The sequence below is a fragment of the Melospiza melodia genome, chromosome 5 (assembly GCF_035770615.1).
Source record: "Melospiza melodia melodia isolate bMelMel2 chromosome 5, bMelMel2.pri, whole genome shotgun sequence".
NCBI classification, from domain to species: Eukaryota; Metazoa; Chordata; class Aves; order Passeriformes; family Passerellidae; genus Melospiza; species Melospiza melodia.
This window is the reverse complement of record NC_086198.1, coordinates 95,766,311-95,787,416: the sequence shown is the minus strand read 5'-3', so window position 1 is coordinate 95,787,416 and position 21,106 is coordinate 95,766,311. Positions and strand designations below refer to the sequence as shown.

The window sequence follows — 21,106 nt, the reverse complement described above, 5'->3', positions numbered from 1 at the left end:
ACCTTGCCCATGTCTGACACCTGTGTGCTTTTACATGTTTGGTGTTAGCAGTAAAGCTGGAATAAGAGGGGTTTTTCTCCTTTGAAGGAGTGGGAAAATAGAGAAGCCATATGGTGCAAGAAGCCTAATGAAGTTTTGTGCTTTCCAGAGCACAAACAAAACAGCTCCATCAATTTGATCTCCATCATCAAAACTGACATGCAGTTGGTTTTAAAACACTGCCTCCTTCTCGAAAACCAACAAGGGATTGATTTTCTCTCAACCAACAGTATTTTCACCAAGACGAACACGAGCATCTGGTCATTGCATTAAATGTCTGGGTCCTTTGAAAGAGTAGGTCAGTGATACCTTGTGTTTACTTGCAGAGCTTGACAGGAAAGACACAAGGGGAACATTTGTTTTCAGGGGAAACTGCTGCAGTGAAAAGCAATCGGTTTGAAACGCTACATGAACACAACTGCACCACTGAAGAGAGGGGACGTAAGCAATCCATCAAAAATGGTCTCAGCAACAAGAATGCACAGGGGCACACTGTGACACAAGGAAAGAAGGCACAAAATCACAAAAGAAGTACTGGGTTTAGCCAGTATTTACAACAAGGACGCGTGGAAATGAATGATACTTCAGCCCACATGTCTGACACAGATTTAGGTTAAAGTCACCCTTGTCTTGGTACTCAAGGATCAATATTTGTTTGCATAGGGCTCAATCTCACACCCACAGAGGCCAGAGGGAGCTTGCTATTTCCTTCCATAGATGCCTGATGAGGCTCTAAATAACTAGGGTTTCTGCCCAGGGCTTTTCAGTGCCAAGTATAATGAATACTATTGTTCTTAACACAATTATATTTGATAATCCAATTTCCCTGAGCAACTGGATTGGAATTTTTGTCCCAATCTTTCCTGAATTCTAGTGCAACGTTTACCCTGTGCCTCCTGACTTTTTGTTTTCATTTGCTTCTGTTGTGTTACCAAGAAATCGGCTGAGTCTTCTTTGATTTACAGATACTTTGATGCCTCTGCTCTGGAATAATGGGATATGGCTTGAGTTTTATAGAAGACAAAGGATGACACAAGAGATCAACCACTTTGGAAACTTCCACATACTGCAAAAGCACAAGCAGGACTAAGCAGTTACCTATAGCATTAATTTCTCCACAGCCAAGAGTCGGAAGTCTGTATAGACATGACTCTGTAAGACTATTTCCCCTTCACCCTGTTTGTTCAGTGTAGCACAGAGAAGTGGATGAATGTGGCTAAGAAAGAGGTGAACAAGGAAAACCAAATCCTCAAACTATGTAAACTATAAGACAACTTTTGCAGCTCTATCCCACTGATGCGACAGGAGTCACCAAAGGGTTTCCCTCACAGAAGCATCTCTTTCCAGAAAAGATATTTACATTCTGGTCCCTTTCTTATACTGGCTGTGCAGCAAAGTGCATTCTCCAAAAATCACCCTGCTATCAGGTGATAATCCTCCATCAAGCAGCACGAAGTGTCTGCTACATGCCTTGAGCCCACAGCAGTTTCCTTTCCTGCTGCAAACAATAAAAAGGAGAAATAGAACAAAACCAGGCCAAGAGCCAACCAGTAGGCAGCTGGAAACTGCCCTAAACTCTGTCCTCACTCCCACCATCTCAGAAGAACAGAACATTGTAGACCAGATGCTCAGAACACTGATCAGGCAAAAGGTGAGCAAGACATCTGATCTCACCCTCAGCTTTGTAACCCTCCGCTTGGCTCCCCCAGCATCCTCTAAAACACTGCTTTTCACCCAGCTCTTTTCCTTCTCCCAGCCAAGCCCCAGTGAGCACACTTCTGTGGCAGCCCCTGTAGAGGAATCTCTGATTACCCAGAGAAATGTCTTTGGGAGTCTTTGGAGTAGCCCCAAAATCTCATTGCTGGGCCAAGCAAGCCTTTTGAAAATGTCAAAAGCATTGCCAATGAACCCATGGTCACTGAGACAGCATTTGAAGCTTTTTTAATCCTGCCTCCACCAAGATTTCTCAGGAGCCAAGCATCCCTGGGTTACATGCCAGCTCAGAGCTTTGTTTCAATCCAGATATTATTATTCCTGAAGACACCATGCTTTACAGCAGCTCAGCACATGGATCTCCCCGCTGTGCGTTTTCATACGGGTGCTCCAACATTTGTTTTGAGAGCTATCCTGTTCCAACAGCAAACATAAAGATCAGTGTGACCTCTCCTTATCACACAGCCTTTCCTGTGTGGAATTCATTGTGATCTGGACCCCGGTGGCTATTGCATCATTTCTGTTTATGTGTAACCTTTGGCACTCTGCAATCTTATCAGCCTGCAGCCGGCTGCAGCAGAAGATGCGCAGCAGCACCGCCAGCCCTGGCCATCCTCAAACACTGGAGGGGCCAGCTAAGAGTGGAGGCCAGTGAATGATTAGCAGAGCTGTAGGAGCTGTAAGACAGCCAGGATGGATGGAAATGAGAGATCTCTGAAGCCAGGTCAGGAACTCGGGGTTCATTGCAAAGGGCCTGGGTGCAGGGCCCTGCTGGGAGCTGCCAAACACAGCTCAGAGCAGGCCCGAGAGAAGAGAGGGGGAGAGAGGATGAGAGGGTGAGAGAGTAAGAGGGGAAGAGTGTAAGGGAGTAAAAAAGGTAAGAGAGTAAGAAGGGTAAGAGAGTAAAAGGGTAAGAGAGCAAAAGGGTAAGAGAGCAAAAGCGTAAGAGAGCGAGGTTCCCGTTACAATACAATTAATCCTCTTCTGTGTTGAATATTCTGATTCTCACTAACCAATCTAGCACAAGATACAAATCTTACAGCATTTACATACTGCCTATAAGAATCATTACATTACTATACTGTGTTACATTTTAAACCCTAAAAACTCCTCTTTGGGCCCCTTCTGCCAAGCTGGCAGGGGCTGCTCTGAGTCTTGGGCCTGTCTGCAGGCAGAGGGTGTTGTTCCATCAAAAGGGGATCACCTTCAGTCCAGCCACACCATTGTTTTCCAGTTGTTCAGTAACTAAGGTATCTCAAAGCTTGCTTTCACTTCAATTTCCCTTATAGCTTCTATATTCTCCAAATCTTTTGCCAGGCAATCACATTTATAAGGCTTTCCTGTATCACCTTCCCCAACACAGAGCAAACCTGCAATCTCTGCCGTGAAACGAGCTCTGTGTGTGGCTCCAGAGCAGGCGAGGCCTGGCGGGGCCCGGCCGCACTCACCGATGACGATGAGGGTGTAGTTGACGTTGGCGCTGCCGAAGCCGTTGGTGGCCTTGCAGATGTAGGTGCCCGCGTCCTCGCTCTCCACCTCCTTGATCTTGAGGCCCTGCTGGAGGATGCGGAACCTCGTCCAGCCGCTGTGGATGGTCCGCCCGTCCTTCATCCACATGGTGAGGGGCGGCGGGTCGCCCTCCACCGGGCACAGCAGCTTGATGGTCCTGCCCAGCCTCACGGACTGGCGGTGAATCACCTTGTCAGCGATCCTGGGGGGGCCTAGCAAAGAGCAGAGACAGCGACAGCTGTTATGGCTTTTGCCAGTGACGCGGCACTGATTCAAAGCTGCGTCGTCAATCCGGCCATTACACTGACTGCTGCACAGAATAGAAGGTGCTTACCAAAAACCACTTCCAACCAAGGCTGGAAATGTCAGCAATTACAGAGACTTGAAGGTGTAGCTTTGCAGCTCACGCTAACCCACCAGGGAAGCCTGGCTCTGAGGCTCTATTGCTTTTCCAGCATTTTCCTGTTGCAAGAAGGAGCCCAACCACAAACTTTCCTGGTGTATTTGGTAAAGAAACTGTAGTTGCTTTAAACCTAACACCTATCCTGAAGGTAAAATTAGTAACAGGAGTGGTGCTTACAACAAAACACTGCCCCACACCCCCCAAATGTTTTAATTCTTTCGTGTTGTATGTACAGTAATTTCCTTTAATAGTCACCAGATGGGCTTTATCTGAGACACATAAGCCTGCAGTTGTTGAACACAGAAAATTCATTGAGGAGTGCTTCAATAAAAGACATAGCATAGCCTGATATGTTAACATTGCTTATAGTCCAAAAGAGGATATTTTTATAAATTTCCTTAGCAACCCTGCCGGTTTGACCCACTTGACAAGTATTTGCCCTTTGTAAAAGGTGATAATTTCATACAAAAGAGAGTGTCCCTGGAATGTCAGACTAAAAACACTGTTTGCCACATGATAACAGGATGCACTTGGACAGGCCAGCAATCAGAAAAAAGAAGTGATAAAGACTCCAGCAGTGGGAATGCTCCCATAGCTGAATTCCAATTGAAATTCCTTCCCAAGGCTCTGAAAAGTTGAGAGACTTTTTCCTGCATCTGCCTTTTCTGCCTTTTCATTAATTGCACAAGTTCTCTACACAGATTGCAATAGCAGTGCTCTTCCCAGAATAGTCTATTAATGGGTGTGATAATAAGTGCCCTGTTCTTGCACAAGGACAACATGTTTTGCTAAGAATTGCTGATGCTGAGTTGCACCCAAAACCCACAAGATGTTTGTGGGATTTGGAACTGTTCCCTCATATTTTACTCCCGTTCCTAACATTTTGCAGGATTGGACCCACAGGGAATAAACTACAGAGCTCATATTTGCACTTCCTCATGACTAATTCCTATTATTCCAAAGTCTGCTTGATTTTTCCTCAGCATGACTGAGGCAGTACACACAGTCCAGCTCCTGAATGACTCCAGAGCTGCTGTTGCTGTTACTCATGTTGAATCCCATCCATGAATTTTGCAGTTTTGCTGGTGAAAAGAAATGAGAAATGCTGCTCAAGCTGAGAACAGAGTGGTGAACTAACTTATTAAAGAGTTTAACTAAGAGGCTCGTTAAATCAATGGGTCTGAGGTACACTCAGATTCTGATGAACTCCTAATGACCCAAAGTAAGGACCTTGAGAGCACTTATTCTGAAAAAGTCAGAGATAACAAAAAATAACAAAGAAGGCAAAGATAACACCCACCCCTTCACATCTTCTGCAGTCACCTGCGGGACAGATCATGGGGGAGATGGTATCCTCCCATACTCCAAGGGACTGGCAAAACACCATGAGAAATCCTGCCTGTCCAGGTGTTTCTAAAAATTCCAAATCACCCTTATGTTCTTCACCTTGTGAGATTTCCATCCATCTCTGTGGATGGAGAGACAACCCCAAGCTCTTTTGAATGCTGGTCTGACACAAATTGCATTGCTGAATATTTTAAAATGAAAATCCACCCATGAAAAGGGGCTCTGTGTATTGCCTTTGATAAGGCAGAATTCACAAACACTGGGTGAGAATCTGCCCCCAGTTTCTATTTCCCTACATGATGCACTCACTCAGTGCAAAGGAGCTGAAATGCCCAGACAAGTCCACAGACTTGTTGAAATCCTGGGCTGGCCCTTGGAGAGGTTCCTTTCTGACTCAGAGCCCTATCTAACCAAGTCAGACTTAACGAGTAGTTTCACTGCAACCTGCCTGTGAGCCAGGACTCTACTTCATGCATATTCAAATGACAAAAACAGATCTATAATTAGGACTGGGAAAAAAAAATGCTTGGTGCAGGGCAAGCAGGGACAGTGGGGAGAGGAGCACTCTCCTCCCAGCTTGGAAGCCTGCTGTAGGCTCCTTCAAAACCCCTTTCCTTCCGACATTCATGGTGACTCCTGATGAATTTGGAGACCTGGAGGGATCAGATAGTTTCCCAGTCACGTCATGAGCTGCTCTGGGGCAGCCTGCACAGGCGGGGCTCCTGATGGCACCAGAGTTGCCTCTGGACCTGTCACATGTTTGGGTCAGTGGTAAGCTTGGTCCTCCTAAATGCCATTTTCCTTTGACTGACCTTTCATTCTGAGGAATTGTTGGATCAGTCCCTGTCACAGGATCTATCCGCAGACCTTTATGACATTTAGAAATGGGCGCGTTTCTTAGAGCCATTCTGCCTTAAAACATTACTGCAGCTCTTCATTAGCTCCTCCAGCAGCTTTCTCAGGAACAGGAATAAAACCCTCCCCTCACTCTATTTTCCTGCTGTGAATTTTGCACTTCTCAGTAGTGTACATCTATAGGACAAAGATGATAAGGCCTTGTTTCTGCTGTAAGTATTTCCATTTCATTACCTATCATCTTTGCATTAATAACTTTCTGCTCAAGCTGTACTCTCTGGAATCAGTGTTCTGATGTAAATATCGAGCACCATGGTAATTATTGCAATACGGTAATTTACTACAGTGTTTACAAAGAACCACAACATAATTCAGCACCTTCACATACGCCAGAGGCTTCAGACGCCCTGGCAAGCTAATGGTAGCTGGACCTCCTGAAGCTGGGCTACAGCAAGAATAAAATATTGATATCATCGGGATGTGAGTCTCTCTTTCTCATGCACAGGCATTCATTGGGTCTTATTTCACTACATATCTGCAGAGCCCTGCCTTGGGACTGCAACAGTGACGGATGAATGCTTTTCCAGTCAAGACACACTTTGGCACATCTCGCCACTCTGCACCATCAGAGGCACCAGGGGAGGCAGCAGAGAGGGGTAAGTTTGTTTTGAAAAAAGGCCCTTCTCCAATATCCTCTGGGCAGCGGGTGCTACTGACACAGAGCTGCCTCACACTATCCAGGCAAATCTGCACTATCTAGGCAAAAATATCTGCACTATCTAGGCAAAAACACCTTCCCCCTCTGAATCCAGATATTAGGCTGCTCAGCATTACTCAGGTTCTCTTGGAAATTAAAGTCCCAGGTTTCTCTGTAGCCGTTCCATCTCCTACTGCATGATAAAAAGATGTAGTAAAAACATGCTGAGCCAGCCAATTTCCCGTGTGCATGTGTGCAGCCCTGCTGCTGACAGGAGCTCCCCACCTTCCAGCACTGGTCCCTGACATGCCAGGGGGTGTCCAGGGGAGCAGAGTGCCCAGCCAGCCCTCCCAAGGCGCCGCTTTGGGACTGTCCCTGTGTCTGACCCCGCAGGGCTGGGGCGCGCGTGCGGGAGCGGAGCCCAGCACTCGGGCCCTGCAGGCTGGATGCACATCTACAGCTGCTCAGCCAGGCACCCCCCCAGGAAAGCACCTGCTGCTTCACCTACAGCTGCCAGGGAGGTAAAAACAGCCTGAGCCCCGGCGCTGACTGACCTCCCATCCCTCGGCGCTGCCGGCATCTGTCCCGTGCTCTAAGGCAGCAGTCAAAGGCAGATGAAATTACTGCTCAAGCAGCCAGAGTCATGATCTCTGCTGTCCTGGGCTCAGCTTTGTGTCATGTGTGAGCAGAAATGCTCTAATTGAGTGCAATACCCTATGTCTGCTCACTATAGCACTGCTCCTGCCTTGTTTGTGGGCAAGGCAACACCCCAGGAGCTGGAGAGCAACACCATAAGGGATCATTCTGAAACCTGAAAACATTTCATTAAACCAGGCTGTTAAAATAGTGACTTCATATATTTACCAATGCAAAATTAATGCTAATATGGATCATCTTTCTGGCCAGGGGGAAATGAATCCTGTCAACTGCAATGCACCTGCACTCACAGTCAAAGCTCCTGGATCCTTTCAAGGTGGAGCAGCAGAGAGCAAGTGCCCTCCGGCCCCGAGTGTAAATCCTGGAGGGGTCTCTACACTGTGCTCCCCCCAATTGCTTAGCCATTAGGCAGTGATTCTTGGAAACATCCACCTATTTTAAGTGCTGAGAATCTCCAATTGGTGATGCTTCTGAACACAGCATTTTCTTCCTGCAGTATTTTTTCATGGGATATAGGCATGAAAACAAGGCCCTAGGTAGATATTCCATCCAAGATTTTTAGGCATTTTTGTAGTCAGGAAGGGAGAGGGAACTCTTGCAGTTCTCCACCAGGCAAGGACAGCTCTCTATGGCCACGGGGCATTGCTTTTAAGCCCCATCCCAGTGGAGAGGGCACAGTCGGTTCTACAGCCTGTCTGAACAGAAGGAGCTCGCTCAGAAAATTAAGCCCCACCTCAACACAAGCCCAGTGGGGCAGGTTTTCCTAAGTCCTCCTTGTCCTCAACCCAATAATTTGAGAGACTAATTTCTTAATATTCTGTCTGAGGGAGAAGGGTGGGATTTGACATCTGAGGATGCGACTCGGGAAGAAGTGATGAGAATGCAGCTGCCTTCCCCCGTGCTTCGTTGTTATTCTTTCTCCAAACACAAACTAAATATAACTTTGCCCCATAACATTCAAATAATTTTAGTTACTAGCAGGGATCATGCCTGGAGTTCCAAGGGCCAGGGTGCAATCAGGCTTAAAATATAATTTAAACAACCCAGAACCTACATTTTCCACCACTGCTTGTAGTTTCCCCATCTGCAAATACATATAAACACAACCAGAAAGAAACCAACAAGCTCAGCCAGATGCCAAGTTTTCTGTTCAAGATCATATAAACTCAGTCAAACATTAACAAGGAAATGCCATGATCACCTCATTTGTTTTAAATATTTCTGCTCATATACATGCAGACAAGTGTGCAGATTTATTTGCCTCATTTACGAATACAAGCAACTGGAATCCCCATTCTGTTCCATTATATAAAAGACAGACTCTACACCTGTCTTGCTGAACAGCTGGGCAATTTTCAATTTATATCCACTATCCTACACCACAGAAAAGCCCCACTTGCTGCTCTGCTGCTGACACTGCTTTACCAGCATTCCTGCTGTCCTCCACAGTGCCTTGGGAAGGGACAGTAGCTGCCATTTCTCGGCAAAAGGAGTTATGTAAAACACAAGAAAGCCTCTTTGCTTTAGCAAATAGCTATTTCCAGGAAGCAGCAAAAACAACTTCTAGAAGTGTATTTAAGATGCAGCAGTGGAATAGCCTGGAGCTTCCTGTCCATATTTCTCACAGTCAAAAACACACACTCATGTAATTATATTTTCCTGGGCTGCACTGCAAAGTTCATGCACTCATTCAACTCATACATGCAGTAAACATGATTTACAGCTCTGTGTGAAAACCCTCTAAATATATGGTGTTTTGATAGTGACTCAAACCCAGCACTATAATTTAGTAACACCTAGCAGTGAAAGCTAAATGATTTCCCACTCCACATTCCTAACTTTCCATGAACCCCTTTTTACTGCTAACCTGGGGAGGAGATACTGCTTCTGCAATTGTTTGGACTTATCCTTGCTATTCCTACAACTGAACTGCACACTAATATCAAGCTTCACATATGGTGAACGCACCAGCACTGACCCATGTCCTATGAGACCATTTGCCATCACACAGTTCAAAGTGAACTTTATTAACACATTAAACATAATTACAAAGAGGAAATTCCAAGGAAGGTCAACAAGCCCGGACAGTTTCTTGGAATGGAAAGTAATTTATAATATCCACATACTGTATTGTAAAGTTTATAAAGAAGTTAAATAAGTTTTAAGAGCCCCGTGGGTTATGTATATTTTATTATTTAATACCAAACACATTCACTTTCTATGTAGATAAGACTTCTTTTGAAGTGCTGTGTTAGCAAATTAGCAAAGTCATTCACAATGAAGCACCCAAACAGCCCATCAACACATGGAATTAGCATGAGGGGCTGGAGTACCACAGATAGTGTATGTCCTAGGAGGAAAATAGAGTAAGCACAGAAATGCTTCATTTCAACAGTGAGACAAAGGAATTGGACAGAGGTTACCAGCCAAACTGCTCATTTGGTGGAAACACAATCTCTTACACCAAAACTTGAGGCAACGTCTGGCCTTCACCATGCTCATCATGGTAAAACCTGAGCTTCCAAAGTCTTTACTGCCAAGGTGGTTCACAGCAAAATGAATTTTCTTTACCTTTCCAACACTTCAAAACGTACACAGGCAGCTGGAAAGAACCACCTAAAAGCCATGTTTGAAACACACATCCACAATTGCCTATCTTGGGGTACCTACTGCTGCAAAGCTGGGCTGGACAATTCCTGCTTACAACCAGAGTTTAACCTCTTCTGCAATAGTTTAACCCTCTCTACAAGACCAGCATGAGGATTATGCCCTCACACTCTCTGCATATCATCAATACCATTATTTGTATTGGCATTCAGGCTGTAATGATGGATGAATGGACAGAGGCCTGGCTCTGCTAGGACAAACTCTACCAAGGAGCAAATCCCACAGGGAAGGCTTTACAAAGCAGTGTTGGGAACAGCTTCAATCAAGAGGAGTAGGTGTTCCTGCAAGAGAGGAGCTCTTGGCTCTCTGCACAGTTGGAAGCCATTACATGGAGAGCAGAACTGATAAAAATGCTTTTTGAGAGAGATAAAAGGATGAATGTGTTGCCCATGTATCCCATTAACTAATGGAATAAGCAGTTCAAAGGACTGGTGAATCTGACATCTTTTCATATTTTCAAAACAAAACAGTTTGGATTTCCAAAAGGTATTTGTTAGCCAAGTAAAGTAGGGGTCAGCGTGGGGGTAACTGGTCCAAATGCTTTGGTATGTGACATGAGGAGATCAGATTAGATGAGCTAATGGGTCCTTCTTGGCCTGAAAACATAGGCGCCCACAGACAAAAACAATGCTTATCAAAAACAATCAAAAGATTAAAGAAAAAACCAACAGCATCTCCGTAGAACAAAGACTCTGAGCGAGGAACACAAAAACACCACAAGTATTTGCTGACCAGCCCCGATGGCTGGTCAGGCTTAGGTTTGGAAACCATGGACTGTTTGCAGAAGCAAGCTTCAGGCTTGGGTGCATGGCTCAGGCCAAAAACCTGATGGAGAAAACAGCTTTGCAGATCCATTTCACAGCAAGTGAAGTGCCATATCTTCCCTTTCTTCCCTCCCTCTGTGGTAGGAGTTGCTTTGCTGATGAAATGGGTATTTATTGATAGCACAAAAAGTACCTGACATATTTTTACATGAGTAATAACTAGCCCCTTGTGTGAAGGCTGCCAGTAAATCTCCTACTCTAGATGTTCCAAAACTAAGAAAACTAGAATATCTGGGAATGTGTTCCATTTAATTAAGTGCCCTGCATACACATTTCACTGACATTTAATAAAATAGTTATTGTATGTTGAACAATTGGTACTTGATTATTGCTTAGATTTATTAGTTCAACAACAGTAGATGAGATATGTATCTCTTATGTAGTTTCTAAATCCTTTGAGCATATGTTTCCAATAATCAGTTGGTATTTATTTAACATGAAATTACCATCTTATTAAATTAAATGTGCATGGGTGACATTCAATTTCAATTGTTGCCGAACATTTTTTCAGCAGCAAAAAATAGTAACTTTATCCCTCAGATTTCAAGGTAGCAAATGCAAAGGAGAGTTAAGATTACTTCAAATTACTTTTGAGGAAACAGACTTCATGTGCTGGAAAGTTTCTAGCGTGGAAGAAATGATATTATTTATTGTTTCTCAAGTGCTGCCAGTGGGATTAGTGTGGGCCAAAGGAGAGGACTAATATTTCTACTCAAAAGCTAAAATTATACTGACGGTGCAGTTCAGGTATGCAGCTCAATGGATAATCAGAAAACTTTTCTTAGAGAAGAGATAAGTACAACAAAGGTGTGCTGGTACACACACCCTCACAATCTATCTCTTCCATCCCCATTCAAGAAGGCAAGCCCATCTAAAAAATGTCATTCCTAATTTGTTGGGCATTTTTTCAAAAGAAATGGCCTTAAAACATGGCTTCAAGATTTTAAAATTAGAAGGGTTTTTTTTTTTTTCTTTTTTGGCCTGCTATTTCCAGGAAGGACGAACTGCCTAATTCTGGAAGAAAGCTAGAAATCCTCTGGCTTGAGGAAGGATCCAAAACCCAAGTGAAATTCCATAGCCCCAACCTGCTCTCTCCAAACCTAAAAGGCTCCACCATCTCCACCACAGGTCACAGAGGGACCATTCCTGCCAACACAAGACATTTGTTTGCTTCCCATAATCTCTGGGAAACAATCCAGTCAGGCAGCCCTGAATTACCTTCTGGGTTGGATCTACCCAAATTTTAACATAAATACCATTATACTGTGCCCTTCCAACTGTTCCCCAGCCATGCAAATCTTGCTTCACAAGCCCAGCAGATTTTCCAGCCAAATCGCCCACATCTTTAGGACTTTCAGTAAAACAAACCAAGCACTCCACAAGACTCAGTTTAATTCACTTTTTTTTTGGTAACAAAACTCCCCTTCGAGCCAGCAATAGCAACCACATTCCAAATCCCCAGATTCCAAAGATAGGTGTTTATTTCTAAGACAACCTGCTGATTGCTGTCCCCTTCTGTGTCCCTCCTCCCTGCACGCAGCATTTTGTCACCCATCCATTTAATCTGAACAGTTCCTAGAAAATAGGATGCCCAAGTTCACGTTTGGTGACGCAGACTCCCCTTGAACCTTGGCAGTCAATATTTAACCCAGTCTGAGCAGTGTGCAGGGTTTAATAAGTAATTAGACGTTTCCCTTATGGACAGGCTCTTGTGTGAGCACTGTGCAAGCAGGAAATTGTAAGTGTCATTGTTTATGTCTGCAGGAAAACAGAAACCATGATGGTTGACTCCGTGCCATGCACAGGAACGATGCAAACACAGACCTTTAAATAGCTGGTTTGCCTTCCTGCTAGCCCACAGCAGCAGGTTTTCAGCCACAGACTGACACAGAAGCCTTTTTCACTTGTATCCAAGGAATCGGTTTTCCTCAAAATACTCTTAAAAACCTTTTTAACCAGAATTCACTGTAAGGTATAAAAGTGGAGAAGACTTTAAACTCTTCCATCCACTGCTGGTTCCTACTGGCCTTTCCCAATAGCCAGGATGGAAAAGGTGTGATTAGTGCACTAAGGACTCAGAAGAAAACCATCCTGAACACTCACTCTCCATCATGAGACACCGCCAAAACATCCCTAAGCCTTCTGCTGTTGGGAAATCAGTGGCAGTGCCCTGCACGGCAAGGCTGCTCTCAGCCCTCCCTTCCCTCTGCCCTCGTCTCTGGGGGCTTCTATGTTTGGTCACCACAAAAGCGTGGTAACAACTGTTTGATGGTGACCACAAAGAGATAAACATTGTGGTATTTCAGAACTGGAGATATTTTCAGAGGCTTCTCTAGAACAGAAAGCATTTCCAGCTGAATGGCTGCACAGGAGGCTTGGTATGGAGACTTTGGCAGAACTGTTTTCCTATGAGAAAATCACATTTTTGTCAAGATGCAAGACTTTACCTGCTTTTCTCTTCCAAAGAGTTTTGCCTGGTTTTCTCCCCTTTTCAGCTTGAGAAATATTTTGTGCAATAACTTTGGCCAATCAAAGTAAAACACACACAAGCAAAAAAGTTGTGGTTTTAAAAGTATGTTGACTAAGCAATGGTAATATTTTTTAAATTGGTTGTTGTGTTCCTAAAATCTGAAAATCTGAAAACAGAATTGATTTTGGACAGTAATAAACAAATATATATATATATATATATATATATATATATATATATTTATATATATGTGTGTGTGTGTGTGTGTGTATAAATATGTGTATATATATGTGTGTGTGTGTGTATACATATGTCTGTGTGTATATTTATATATATAACTTGTCCTGCTCTGGAAGAAAAATTAAAAGTAAAAAGACAAATCTTGCTCTAAAAGAAAAATGCAACTCACCTGTAAGACAGCAGCATTTTAAAATCTGCCTGAAACCATTCACTGCTGCCCTACCAAAACCTCCATGGTAGGCGTGATAGGAGCTGGCTCTTTCTCTCTGAATTAAAATCTCATCATAAAGGTCTGCCTTACATATGGCTATATCAGTGTCATAATCTGGACCAGAGATATACTTTAAAATCAATTTTTTGATCTTCACCACCAATTATACTTTGCTTCACATCATGAAGCTGGTTTGGTGCACATGGACTAAGCTGCTTTCGTATGAAATTGAGCTGCAAGGGGCATTTAGTTCTCAGAATCAGACTAAAGCTATTCTGAAGTGAAACACTCCTCTGAAATGGAGGTGCCACATCCTCAAAACCAAATGTTTTCCTTTATAGATCCCATCTTCCCAAACCCCACCAGCTGCCAATGCAGACAGTCAGCAACTGCTACCTGGGCCCCAGGGAAAACAAAAGCAGAAGCTGTCCTCTGGCATTTCCATTAACGAGCACTCAAATCTACATGACCAAACTGGAGCTGATCCAGAATAAACTCCCAAAGTGCCTTCAGTGTGAACATCGCCTCCTCAGCACCAAATATTTCACTTGAAAGATTTGTTCCTGTTGTGCCATTCTACAGTCTAGCCTATACACACCTGCACATCACTTCCAGGAGGGGAAAATACTTGAATGCACTTTAAAATAAGTTTTCCCAGGGTTGATTAATTGAAAACCTACATTTAAACTCAACAGACACCAAGTCTCCTGCATAGGGAAACTATCACTGAATTCTTATAGCATTCCCATCTGGTTCCTGCTCTTCAGACACTGAAGCACACACTACCTGCTGTAAAAACACAATAGACTCAGTGGGACAGAGGCAAGTGAAGCTTTCTGCAGCATGCCTGCATCTGGGAGAGCTTCAGACAGACCCACTTCCTCTGTCCCTCCTCTGGTTTGCTCCCAACAGGGTTAGTGCACTCTTAGCTGGCTTTATTTGGTTTACTACCAGGAGAGAGTGACGACTTCTTGCTCTGTCACACTTACTATGTCCAACTGCACCACCTAGGACTGCCAGAGGCTGTGCTGTAATGTCCTGGGACTGTTCAGCTTCTAAATCAGATAAAACCAGATTTGCATTTAATCTGGTATGTCCAAAGGTCTGCTGCACCCCTTGCTGCTCAAAAGCTGCCTGATACCACCTGGAGGAAGATATTCCTCCTGTACCTCTACTGCACACCAGCATGGCATGTGTCAGGATGAGTGGTACTAGCAAACCAGCACCTAGCAGTGTGGGTATTGTAGGTATACTGCAAACACATATTTAAAATATAAATCCATTTAGATTCCCCAAACTATGAATTTGGAAATACTTCTCCTTTGCTGAAGGTCCCACATTGCCTGCCTTTCATCCCTGTACATCTGCATCAAGATGGTGCTAATTATTATTTGATAAACAAGCAAACTCCCAACCCCCTGTTCTCAGCACAGCTTTATTTGAGCTGCCCAGACTCCAGCAGCTACAGAGGCACACGGGAGTTGTGCTGACACTGCTCCGTGGTTCCGAGTGACGCCATCCCGCTGGCGGGCTGCGCGCTGGAATGTAACATCACATCCAGCAGGTAGATAGAGCCACTGGAATATCAATTAATGTGCACTCCTATTACCTCAGTGTCTGGTAATGTGCAGTCCCTCCTGCAAGTGGAAGGGGGAGAAACCTTGGGAGCACAGGCTCTATCTAGGAAAAGCTGTGCACGGAGAAATATTGTCTCGATGCAGAGCTGCCCGCGTCCCACGGCGCACGTGCGGGTACCGGCACACGCACGGAGCATCAGCTGTCAGCAGGAATTCCTGCCTCACTCCCAAGTGCTGCCACAGCCTGTCTGCACAGCCTGCCCCGTTTCTGGGCTTCCCCACTCACTAAAATAGGTTTTACTGCTGAAGTGACTTGAACTTGTTCCTGAAGCCACGTCAGGAATCACTCCGTGCTGCTTGCTGGCATTTCTGAGCAAGGAGTCAGGAGGTCAAAACCCAAGGTCAGAGAACAGCAGGCATGCAGGATCCCTTGCTGTACCTGAGGCTGGAGAAATCAGCACATTCCTAATCAGCAGCTAATCCCCTAATCTTTATTGCATGTAAATTCCAGCCCCTTCCCAACGTCTGTGCCATGGTGTTCTCCAATCTGATTATGGTGAAGCCCCATTGGAAGACTCGTCGATAGAAGATGGAAATGTGTAAAATCGATTTGCTGTATATCACAAACAGCGCCGCAAACCCCTCCGGGGATCAAAGAACTGCCATCAAACAGCAACAAACAGAGGGCTGTTAAAAACACTTCTTATCTAATAGTGGATGTGACTATTTAACAAAAGACAAAATTCACTTCCGAAGGGAGAACAGTGCTCCATTGTTTGACTGACAGTAAAGATCAGTTCATGACTTAGGCAGTGTAAGAAAGGTCATCATTTAAGGCCAAGCTGTAAAAGTGTAAGGGCAGAAGACAAGAGGGTCTAGATGCACTCTGACTCACAATTTACTCCACCAACAATCTCAGCTTTACTTCCAGAAGGTACAGCAGCAGCACTACGGACATGGAGCAACTGGTCAATTATTTTTGGTCAATTATTTTGTCATTTAGCATTTATCTTGGTATGAAGCAATAATCATGGGTAGGGCTGAGCAAAACACTTCAGCTTTTGGTCCTGAGCTCAGTCAAGCTTTGCCTGAAATAGTCCCACCCAGAGGGTCCAGAGCTTTGGCCCACTGGGAACAGCCTGGACTCCACTATTTTAAGTACAGTGGTTTTTGAAAACAATAAAATTTGATAATGCTTCTAAAAAATAAAATATTTTGGCAGGACCCCACTCTCCTATGTCACTTTCCTAGGGTAAATATAAGGGAAACAAAGCCTCCTTCATGTAATTCACCAGAAGACACAGAAATATTCTAAACTGGAAGAAAGCAGAGGCCAGTCCAACTCCTGTGTTTCATCCATTGACGGGACTTTGCCAGAACCCACAATTTTAATTTTTAAATCTTGTGATATTAGGTGCTTGTTTCTTACTGTCTCTTTTCGGAGGGCATGATCCTGAAGGAGAATCTCCTGTTTATTTAAACACGAAAGAAAATTTGTGACCTTTGTGATTGTGGGGAATCACTAAATGCTCTGAAAACAGGAAACAAATAAATAAAATCCAATTTGTTGTAACATTTAAGCTATTTCAGCCAGAGAACTGGTTTTTGTGGGGTTTGACCAAGGAGTGTTGAACACACAGGATTAGTAATGCGAGCATTTCCCACGAATGTGTCCCATGTGATTTTTTTTAAGCATCTTTATGACATGCATTAACAAAGGGCTGCACTGGCTGTGGGATCCAATAGCTGTAGGATCTGAAATAGCTTACGCTCCATTCACCATACAGGAGATTATAAGCAGGTGTCTCTCCTAGAGAAACTGGCACATTACAATCAACAGAAAGCTGGCTCATATTCCCAGATGTTTGTCATTAAGGGAAGCAGGGAGATGTTAGGGTCAGTAAAACCACACTGCTACTCTTGCAGCACCTACAGTCCAAGAGGGACCTCAGTAGCTCAGCCCTGCCATTGATAAAAGTTTTACAAGACCTCTGCTCCAAACAGCCCTGAAATCAAAGGTCTGTTTACTTAGCCTTTGCTTGCTGGGCTTCAGGATAGTGCAAGGAAGATCAAAGCAGGGACCTCGTTTAACATGTCCAAGTACACAACCAGCAAGTCTGTTTATGTTGGATTCCTACACGCTGAGAGTGCTGCTGTCTGTCAGCACTTCAGGCTCATTTTCAGCAATATTGGGTGAGGAGGGAAATATTCAGAAAGACCCCACAGATTTTGGGCCTGCTGAAACAGAAGCCAAAGTCGGAGCAGGGAGCTCTGCTGGTAACTGTGACTGCCAAGGTCAAACACAAACTCCTTGCAGGGAAAAGGAAACCTCCATGGGTCAGAGACCTCTGGTCTCTACTGAAGGGCTCCACCACTAAAATGCAGCTGAAGTCTGCATGAAGAGCTGGAAATGCATTTTGGCTCTGTATATCTTGGTTCTGTACTATTTGGTTCCATATAATGTTTTATTGACAATGCATAAAGAGATTCAGTTTGGCACTGGTAAGGGACAACACCCTGATCACCTCATGCACAGAAAGAAGGGCAACAGCCACCAGCAATTCACATCTCCCACTGATACCTGTCCAGCCCCACACTGGGGATGGGATAGTTTACAATGACAGGCAATTTATTAACAAAGCTTAATTTCCAATGGCCCTACATTCTGTGGAGCCATTTGCCAGGGCCTATTAAGGGGCAAGAATCTGCTGACATCTTCATTTATTTATTTGCTTGTTTCTCACTGTTGCATTAATGTCTCCTTATTTAGAAAATTCATCTATATATTTAGAAAAGGCTGAAGATTTGCAATAGCCTTTGTTCCAAGCGTGGTGGCAGTGGGATGCAGCACAATCAGAATCCCTTCTACATTGAACTTAGTATCTCACACATCACTCCCTCTCAAACAATGTGTGTGAAATTGGCTTAAAGGCTTAAAAGCTACTGGAAGGGATGGAGATGGATTGACCCTCAGAAAATGTCACCTCATGAATTTTATCTCTTTAGGACATCAATGTAAGACCAGCCAGAAAAGGACAGGTATGGAAAGGGTGCTCAGACAGAAGAAGACAGCTGGTATTTAACTTTGGAAATAGGGCTCTTTCTTTGAAAGATTTATCTGAGGATTTAACCCCCATCTGGTATCACAGCAGAACCTCCACCAGAAAATCAAACAACAAAAACGTTGGGATGGATCCACTTTATGTCATTCCTTTTACTTTTCTCAGTGTCCTGTTAAAGTTTCCTAGGAAAACCCTTTCATGTTCTGAGCAATGTTGCTCAAAATAAATATAAACCTGGGACCTGCAAAAGGCAGTAACCAGAGTAAGGAAAGCTCCCAACAGAGCTCGCTCTGGAGCTGCCTCCTGCATCTCCCTCTGAAATACCCAAAAAGGCAGAGACAAGGCACTGGACTGGCACTGGCCCATAGATGAGCCCAACAGAAACAAATTAATACCTGCTGCTCCTTCCCTTGGCTTCACAGAGGAGTAAAACTGTCTAAGTTAGTAAGTTGTAAGGACCATGAGGAGAAAATCTCACAAACTGTGGGCTGGAGACCCTTTAGGTCTCATTCCCACCCATCTCTCTGGATTATCTACAGAAATGACCCTTTAAAACAGAGACAAGTAAAAGGGAAGAGAACCTAATGAATAAAGTACTTTCTTAGGTCCTTGATAGTCACACAGCAAGGGTCACACAAGGTACCAAAGTGCCACAAATTGCACAATTGCACAAAGCTGGGGACACCTTCCTCTCTCGAGGTGCTGTGAGGACACACACCAGACTGCAAGGCACCCTGTGATCACAGGCAGATGGGAACCTGGATGGATATGCAGCTCTTAAAACTCACCAAACAATCTTCTCAGTTTCCCAGGGGAGATCCTTTCCCTAAGGAGGCAATACAGGCAGCTTTGTTCCACCTCCTTCCACTGCCTCCAGTCAAAATCCTCATCTACACTCCTAAACCCTTCCCTCCCCCTCCTCCCGGCCCCAGTGTCCAATCCCTTCGTGCACTTGCAGACGGTTATTGTCCCCTCAGGTGTCACTTAGCCAAGCTACACACATATTTACAAGCAGCTCTTTTAATCTTCTCACATAAATCAGTCCCCAGTTGTCTGATCCGATCATGCGGGCCTGTCTCTCTCTGTCCGGACGAAAACCTCGCCTGTCTCCCTGACATCTCCTGGATGTCGAGCTGTCAGCTCAAGCTCAGAGCTCTTAATCTTCCTCCCCCTCCCCACCTCCTTCCTTAATTGCTGTGGACACTGCTACTGTCCTGCCCGTCGCTCAGGCCCACAGCCCTGGTGTTATTTTTGCTTTGCTCTCCCTCCAGCTCTCCCCATCCTGGCTCAGACCCTGAGCCAAAGTCTTTCTGCAGCTCCTTGATAAGCCCAGCCCTGGCTGCCCGTCCACTCACTTGGAGCTTGCATCCAGACTCCCATCGTATTTCATCAAGACTCCTCTGCTCCAGCCTTGGCAATGCACACTCTTGCCTCATCCATATTAATTTTTTTTCCTAGGCACTGCTCTGGCCACTTCCCCCTCTCCTCACATCCACCTTTGCCTTTCCCTGCCACATCAAACAGCTGCTACTTTTCTTCACTTGTCAAGGCTCCTCTGGCCTCTTCCCAATCACTGTTCTGCCACCTCTTCCTTACCAGAGGTCCACCCTCTTCCAGCTGTGCCAGATGTCCAGGCTCTCTCCTGCCTTTTTACATTTTTCAGAGAAAATCATAGATATTTCCTTTCCTAGGTGTTTCCTTCCTGGCTCTCTCCCTGCACATGCCCCTAAAGCTTTCCTGCACCAGGAACCACCATCACTGGTCAGCAGCCAAGCCTGGCATCCTGCTGGTCCTCATGGCCAACAGTCACAGACATCTTTTTGTGCAAATCTTTTCTTTAGGATTTTCTTGCTGAAGCTGAGAAGTTTCAGCAACAAATGTAAACAATGATTATCTGCTGCTGTGGAATGCAACAGGTCCACCGGTGATGGGCCCCTCTTGGATGTTTATAACTAATGGCCAATCAAGACGGGGCTATCTCGGACAGAGTCTGAGAGAGCTGACTTTGTTATCATTCTTTTCTATTCTATTCTTAGCTTAGCCTTCTGAGGAAACCTTTTCCTTTTCTATTTCTTTTTAGTATAATTATAATGTAATATATATATCATAAAATAATAAATCAAATCTTCTGATCATGGAGTCAACATTCTCGTCTCTCCTACCACCTGAAGACCCCTGTGACCACGGTCACACAACACCATCAAGCAGTTTAAAACCAAAAGAAGAAGAGATTTAGATCAGATGAATGGGAGAAATTCTTTACTCAGCGTACTCAGGAACAGGTTGCCCTGTTAATCTGTGGCTGTTGCATCCCTGGAAGTGCTCGAGGCCAGGCTGGATGGGGCTTGGAGCAACCTGGGATAGTGAAGGTTGGAAATTGATCTTTGAGGTTCCTTCTAACCCAAACCACTCTATGATAATAAGATTTTCTGATTTCACTGCTGCTTTGCTCCAGCCATCTTCCTGCCATCCTCCTTCATCTCATACCCCCAGGGAGCTCTTGGGGCACAGCTTTCTTGTGTCCACACACCTTGCACAGTGAGGTGAAGGCCCTGAGCACAGCAGTGACACACACAAATCGTGCTAATCACAACAGCTACACTAGCACCTCTCTGCTGATTATCCTCATTTCTGCATCCACAGCATTAATGTATAATTGCATTTTAACAAGCTTCATTAGCACATTGCCTTAGTAAAGCTTAACACAGCCCAAGCACCCAAGGAAACCTCATGGTGCTTTTCTGCTCAATATAATTTCCAAGTCTTCTGTAACCTGATTTGTTAGGAATAACCTCAGGGCTGTAAAGCTTTTCTTCTGCCATCCAGTAATTAAGG

At 44.5% G+C, this 21,106-nt stretch overlaps 1 protein-coding gene across 3 annotated transcripts in view; it reads right to left on the bottom strand.

Moving 5' to 3' along the window:
• FGFRL1 (fibroblast growth factor receptor like 1) overlaps nucleotides 1-21,106 on the bottom strand; it is a 169,865-nt gene that overhangs the window by 82,008 nt on the left and 66,751 nt on the right. For all 3 annotated transcript variants that reach the window (XM_063157934.1, XM_063157935.1, XM_063157933.1), the window contains exon 3: nucleotides 3,201-3,473. In XM_063157934.1, coding sequence (XP_063014004.1) covers nucleotides 3,201-3,473 — 273 coding nt within the window. The remainder of the gene's footprint in view (nucleotides 1-3,200; nucleotides 3,474-21,106) is intronic.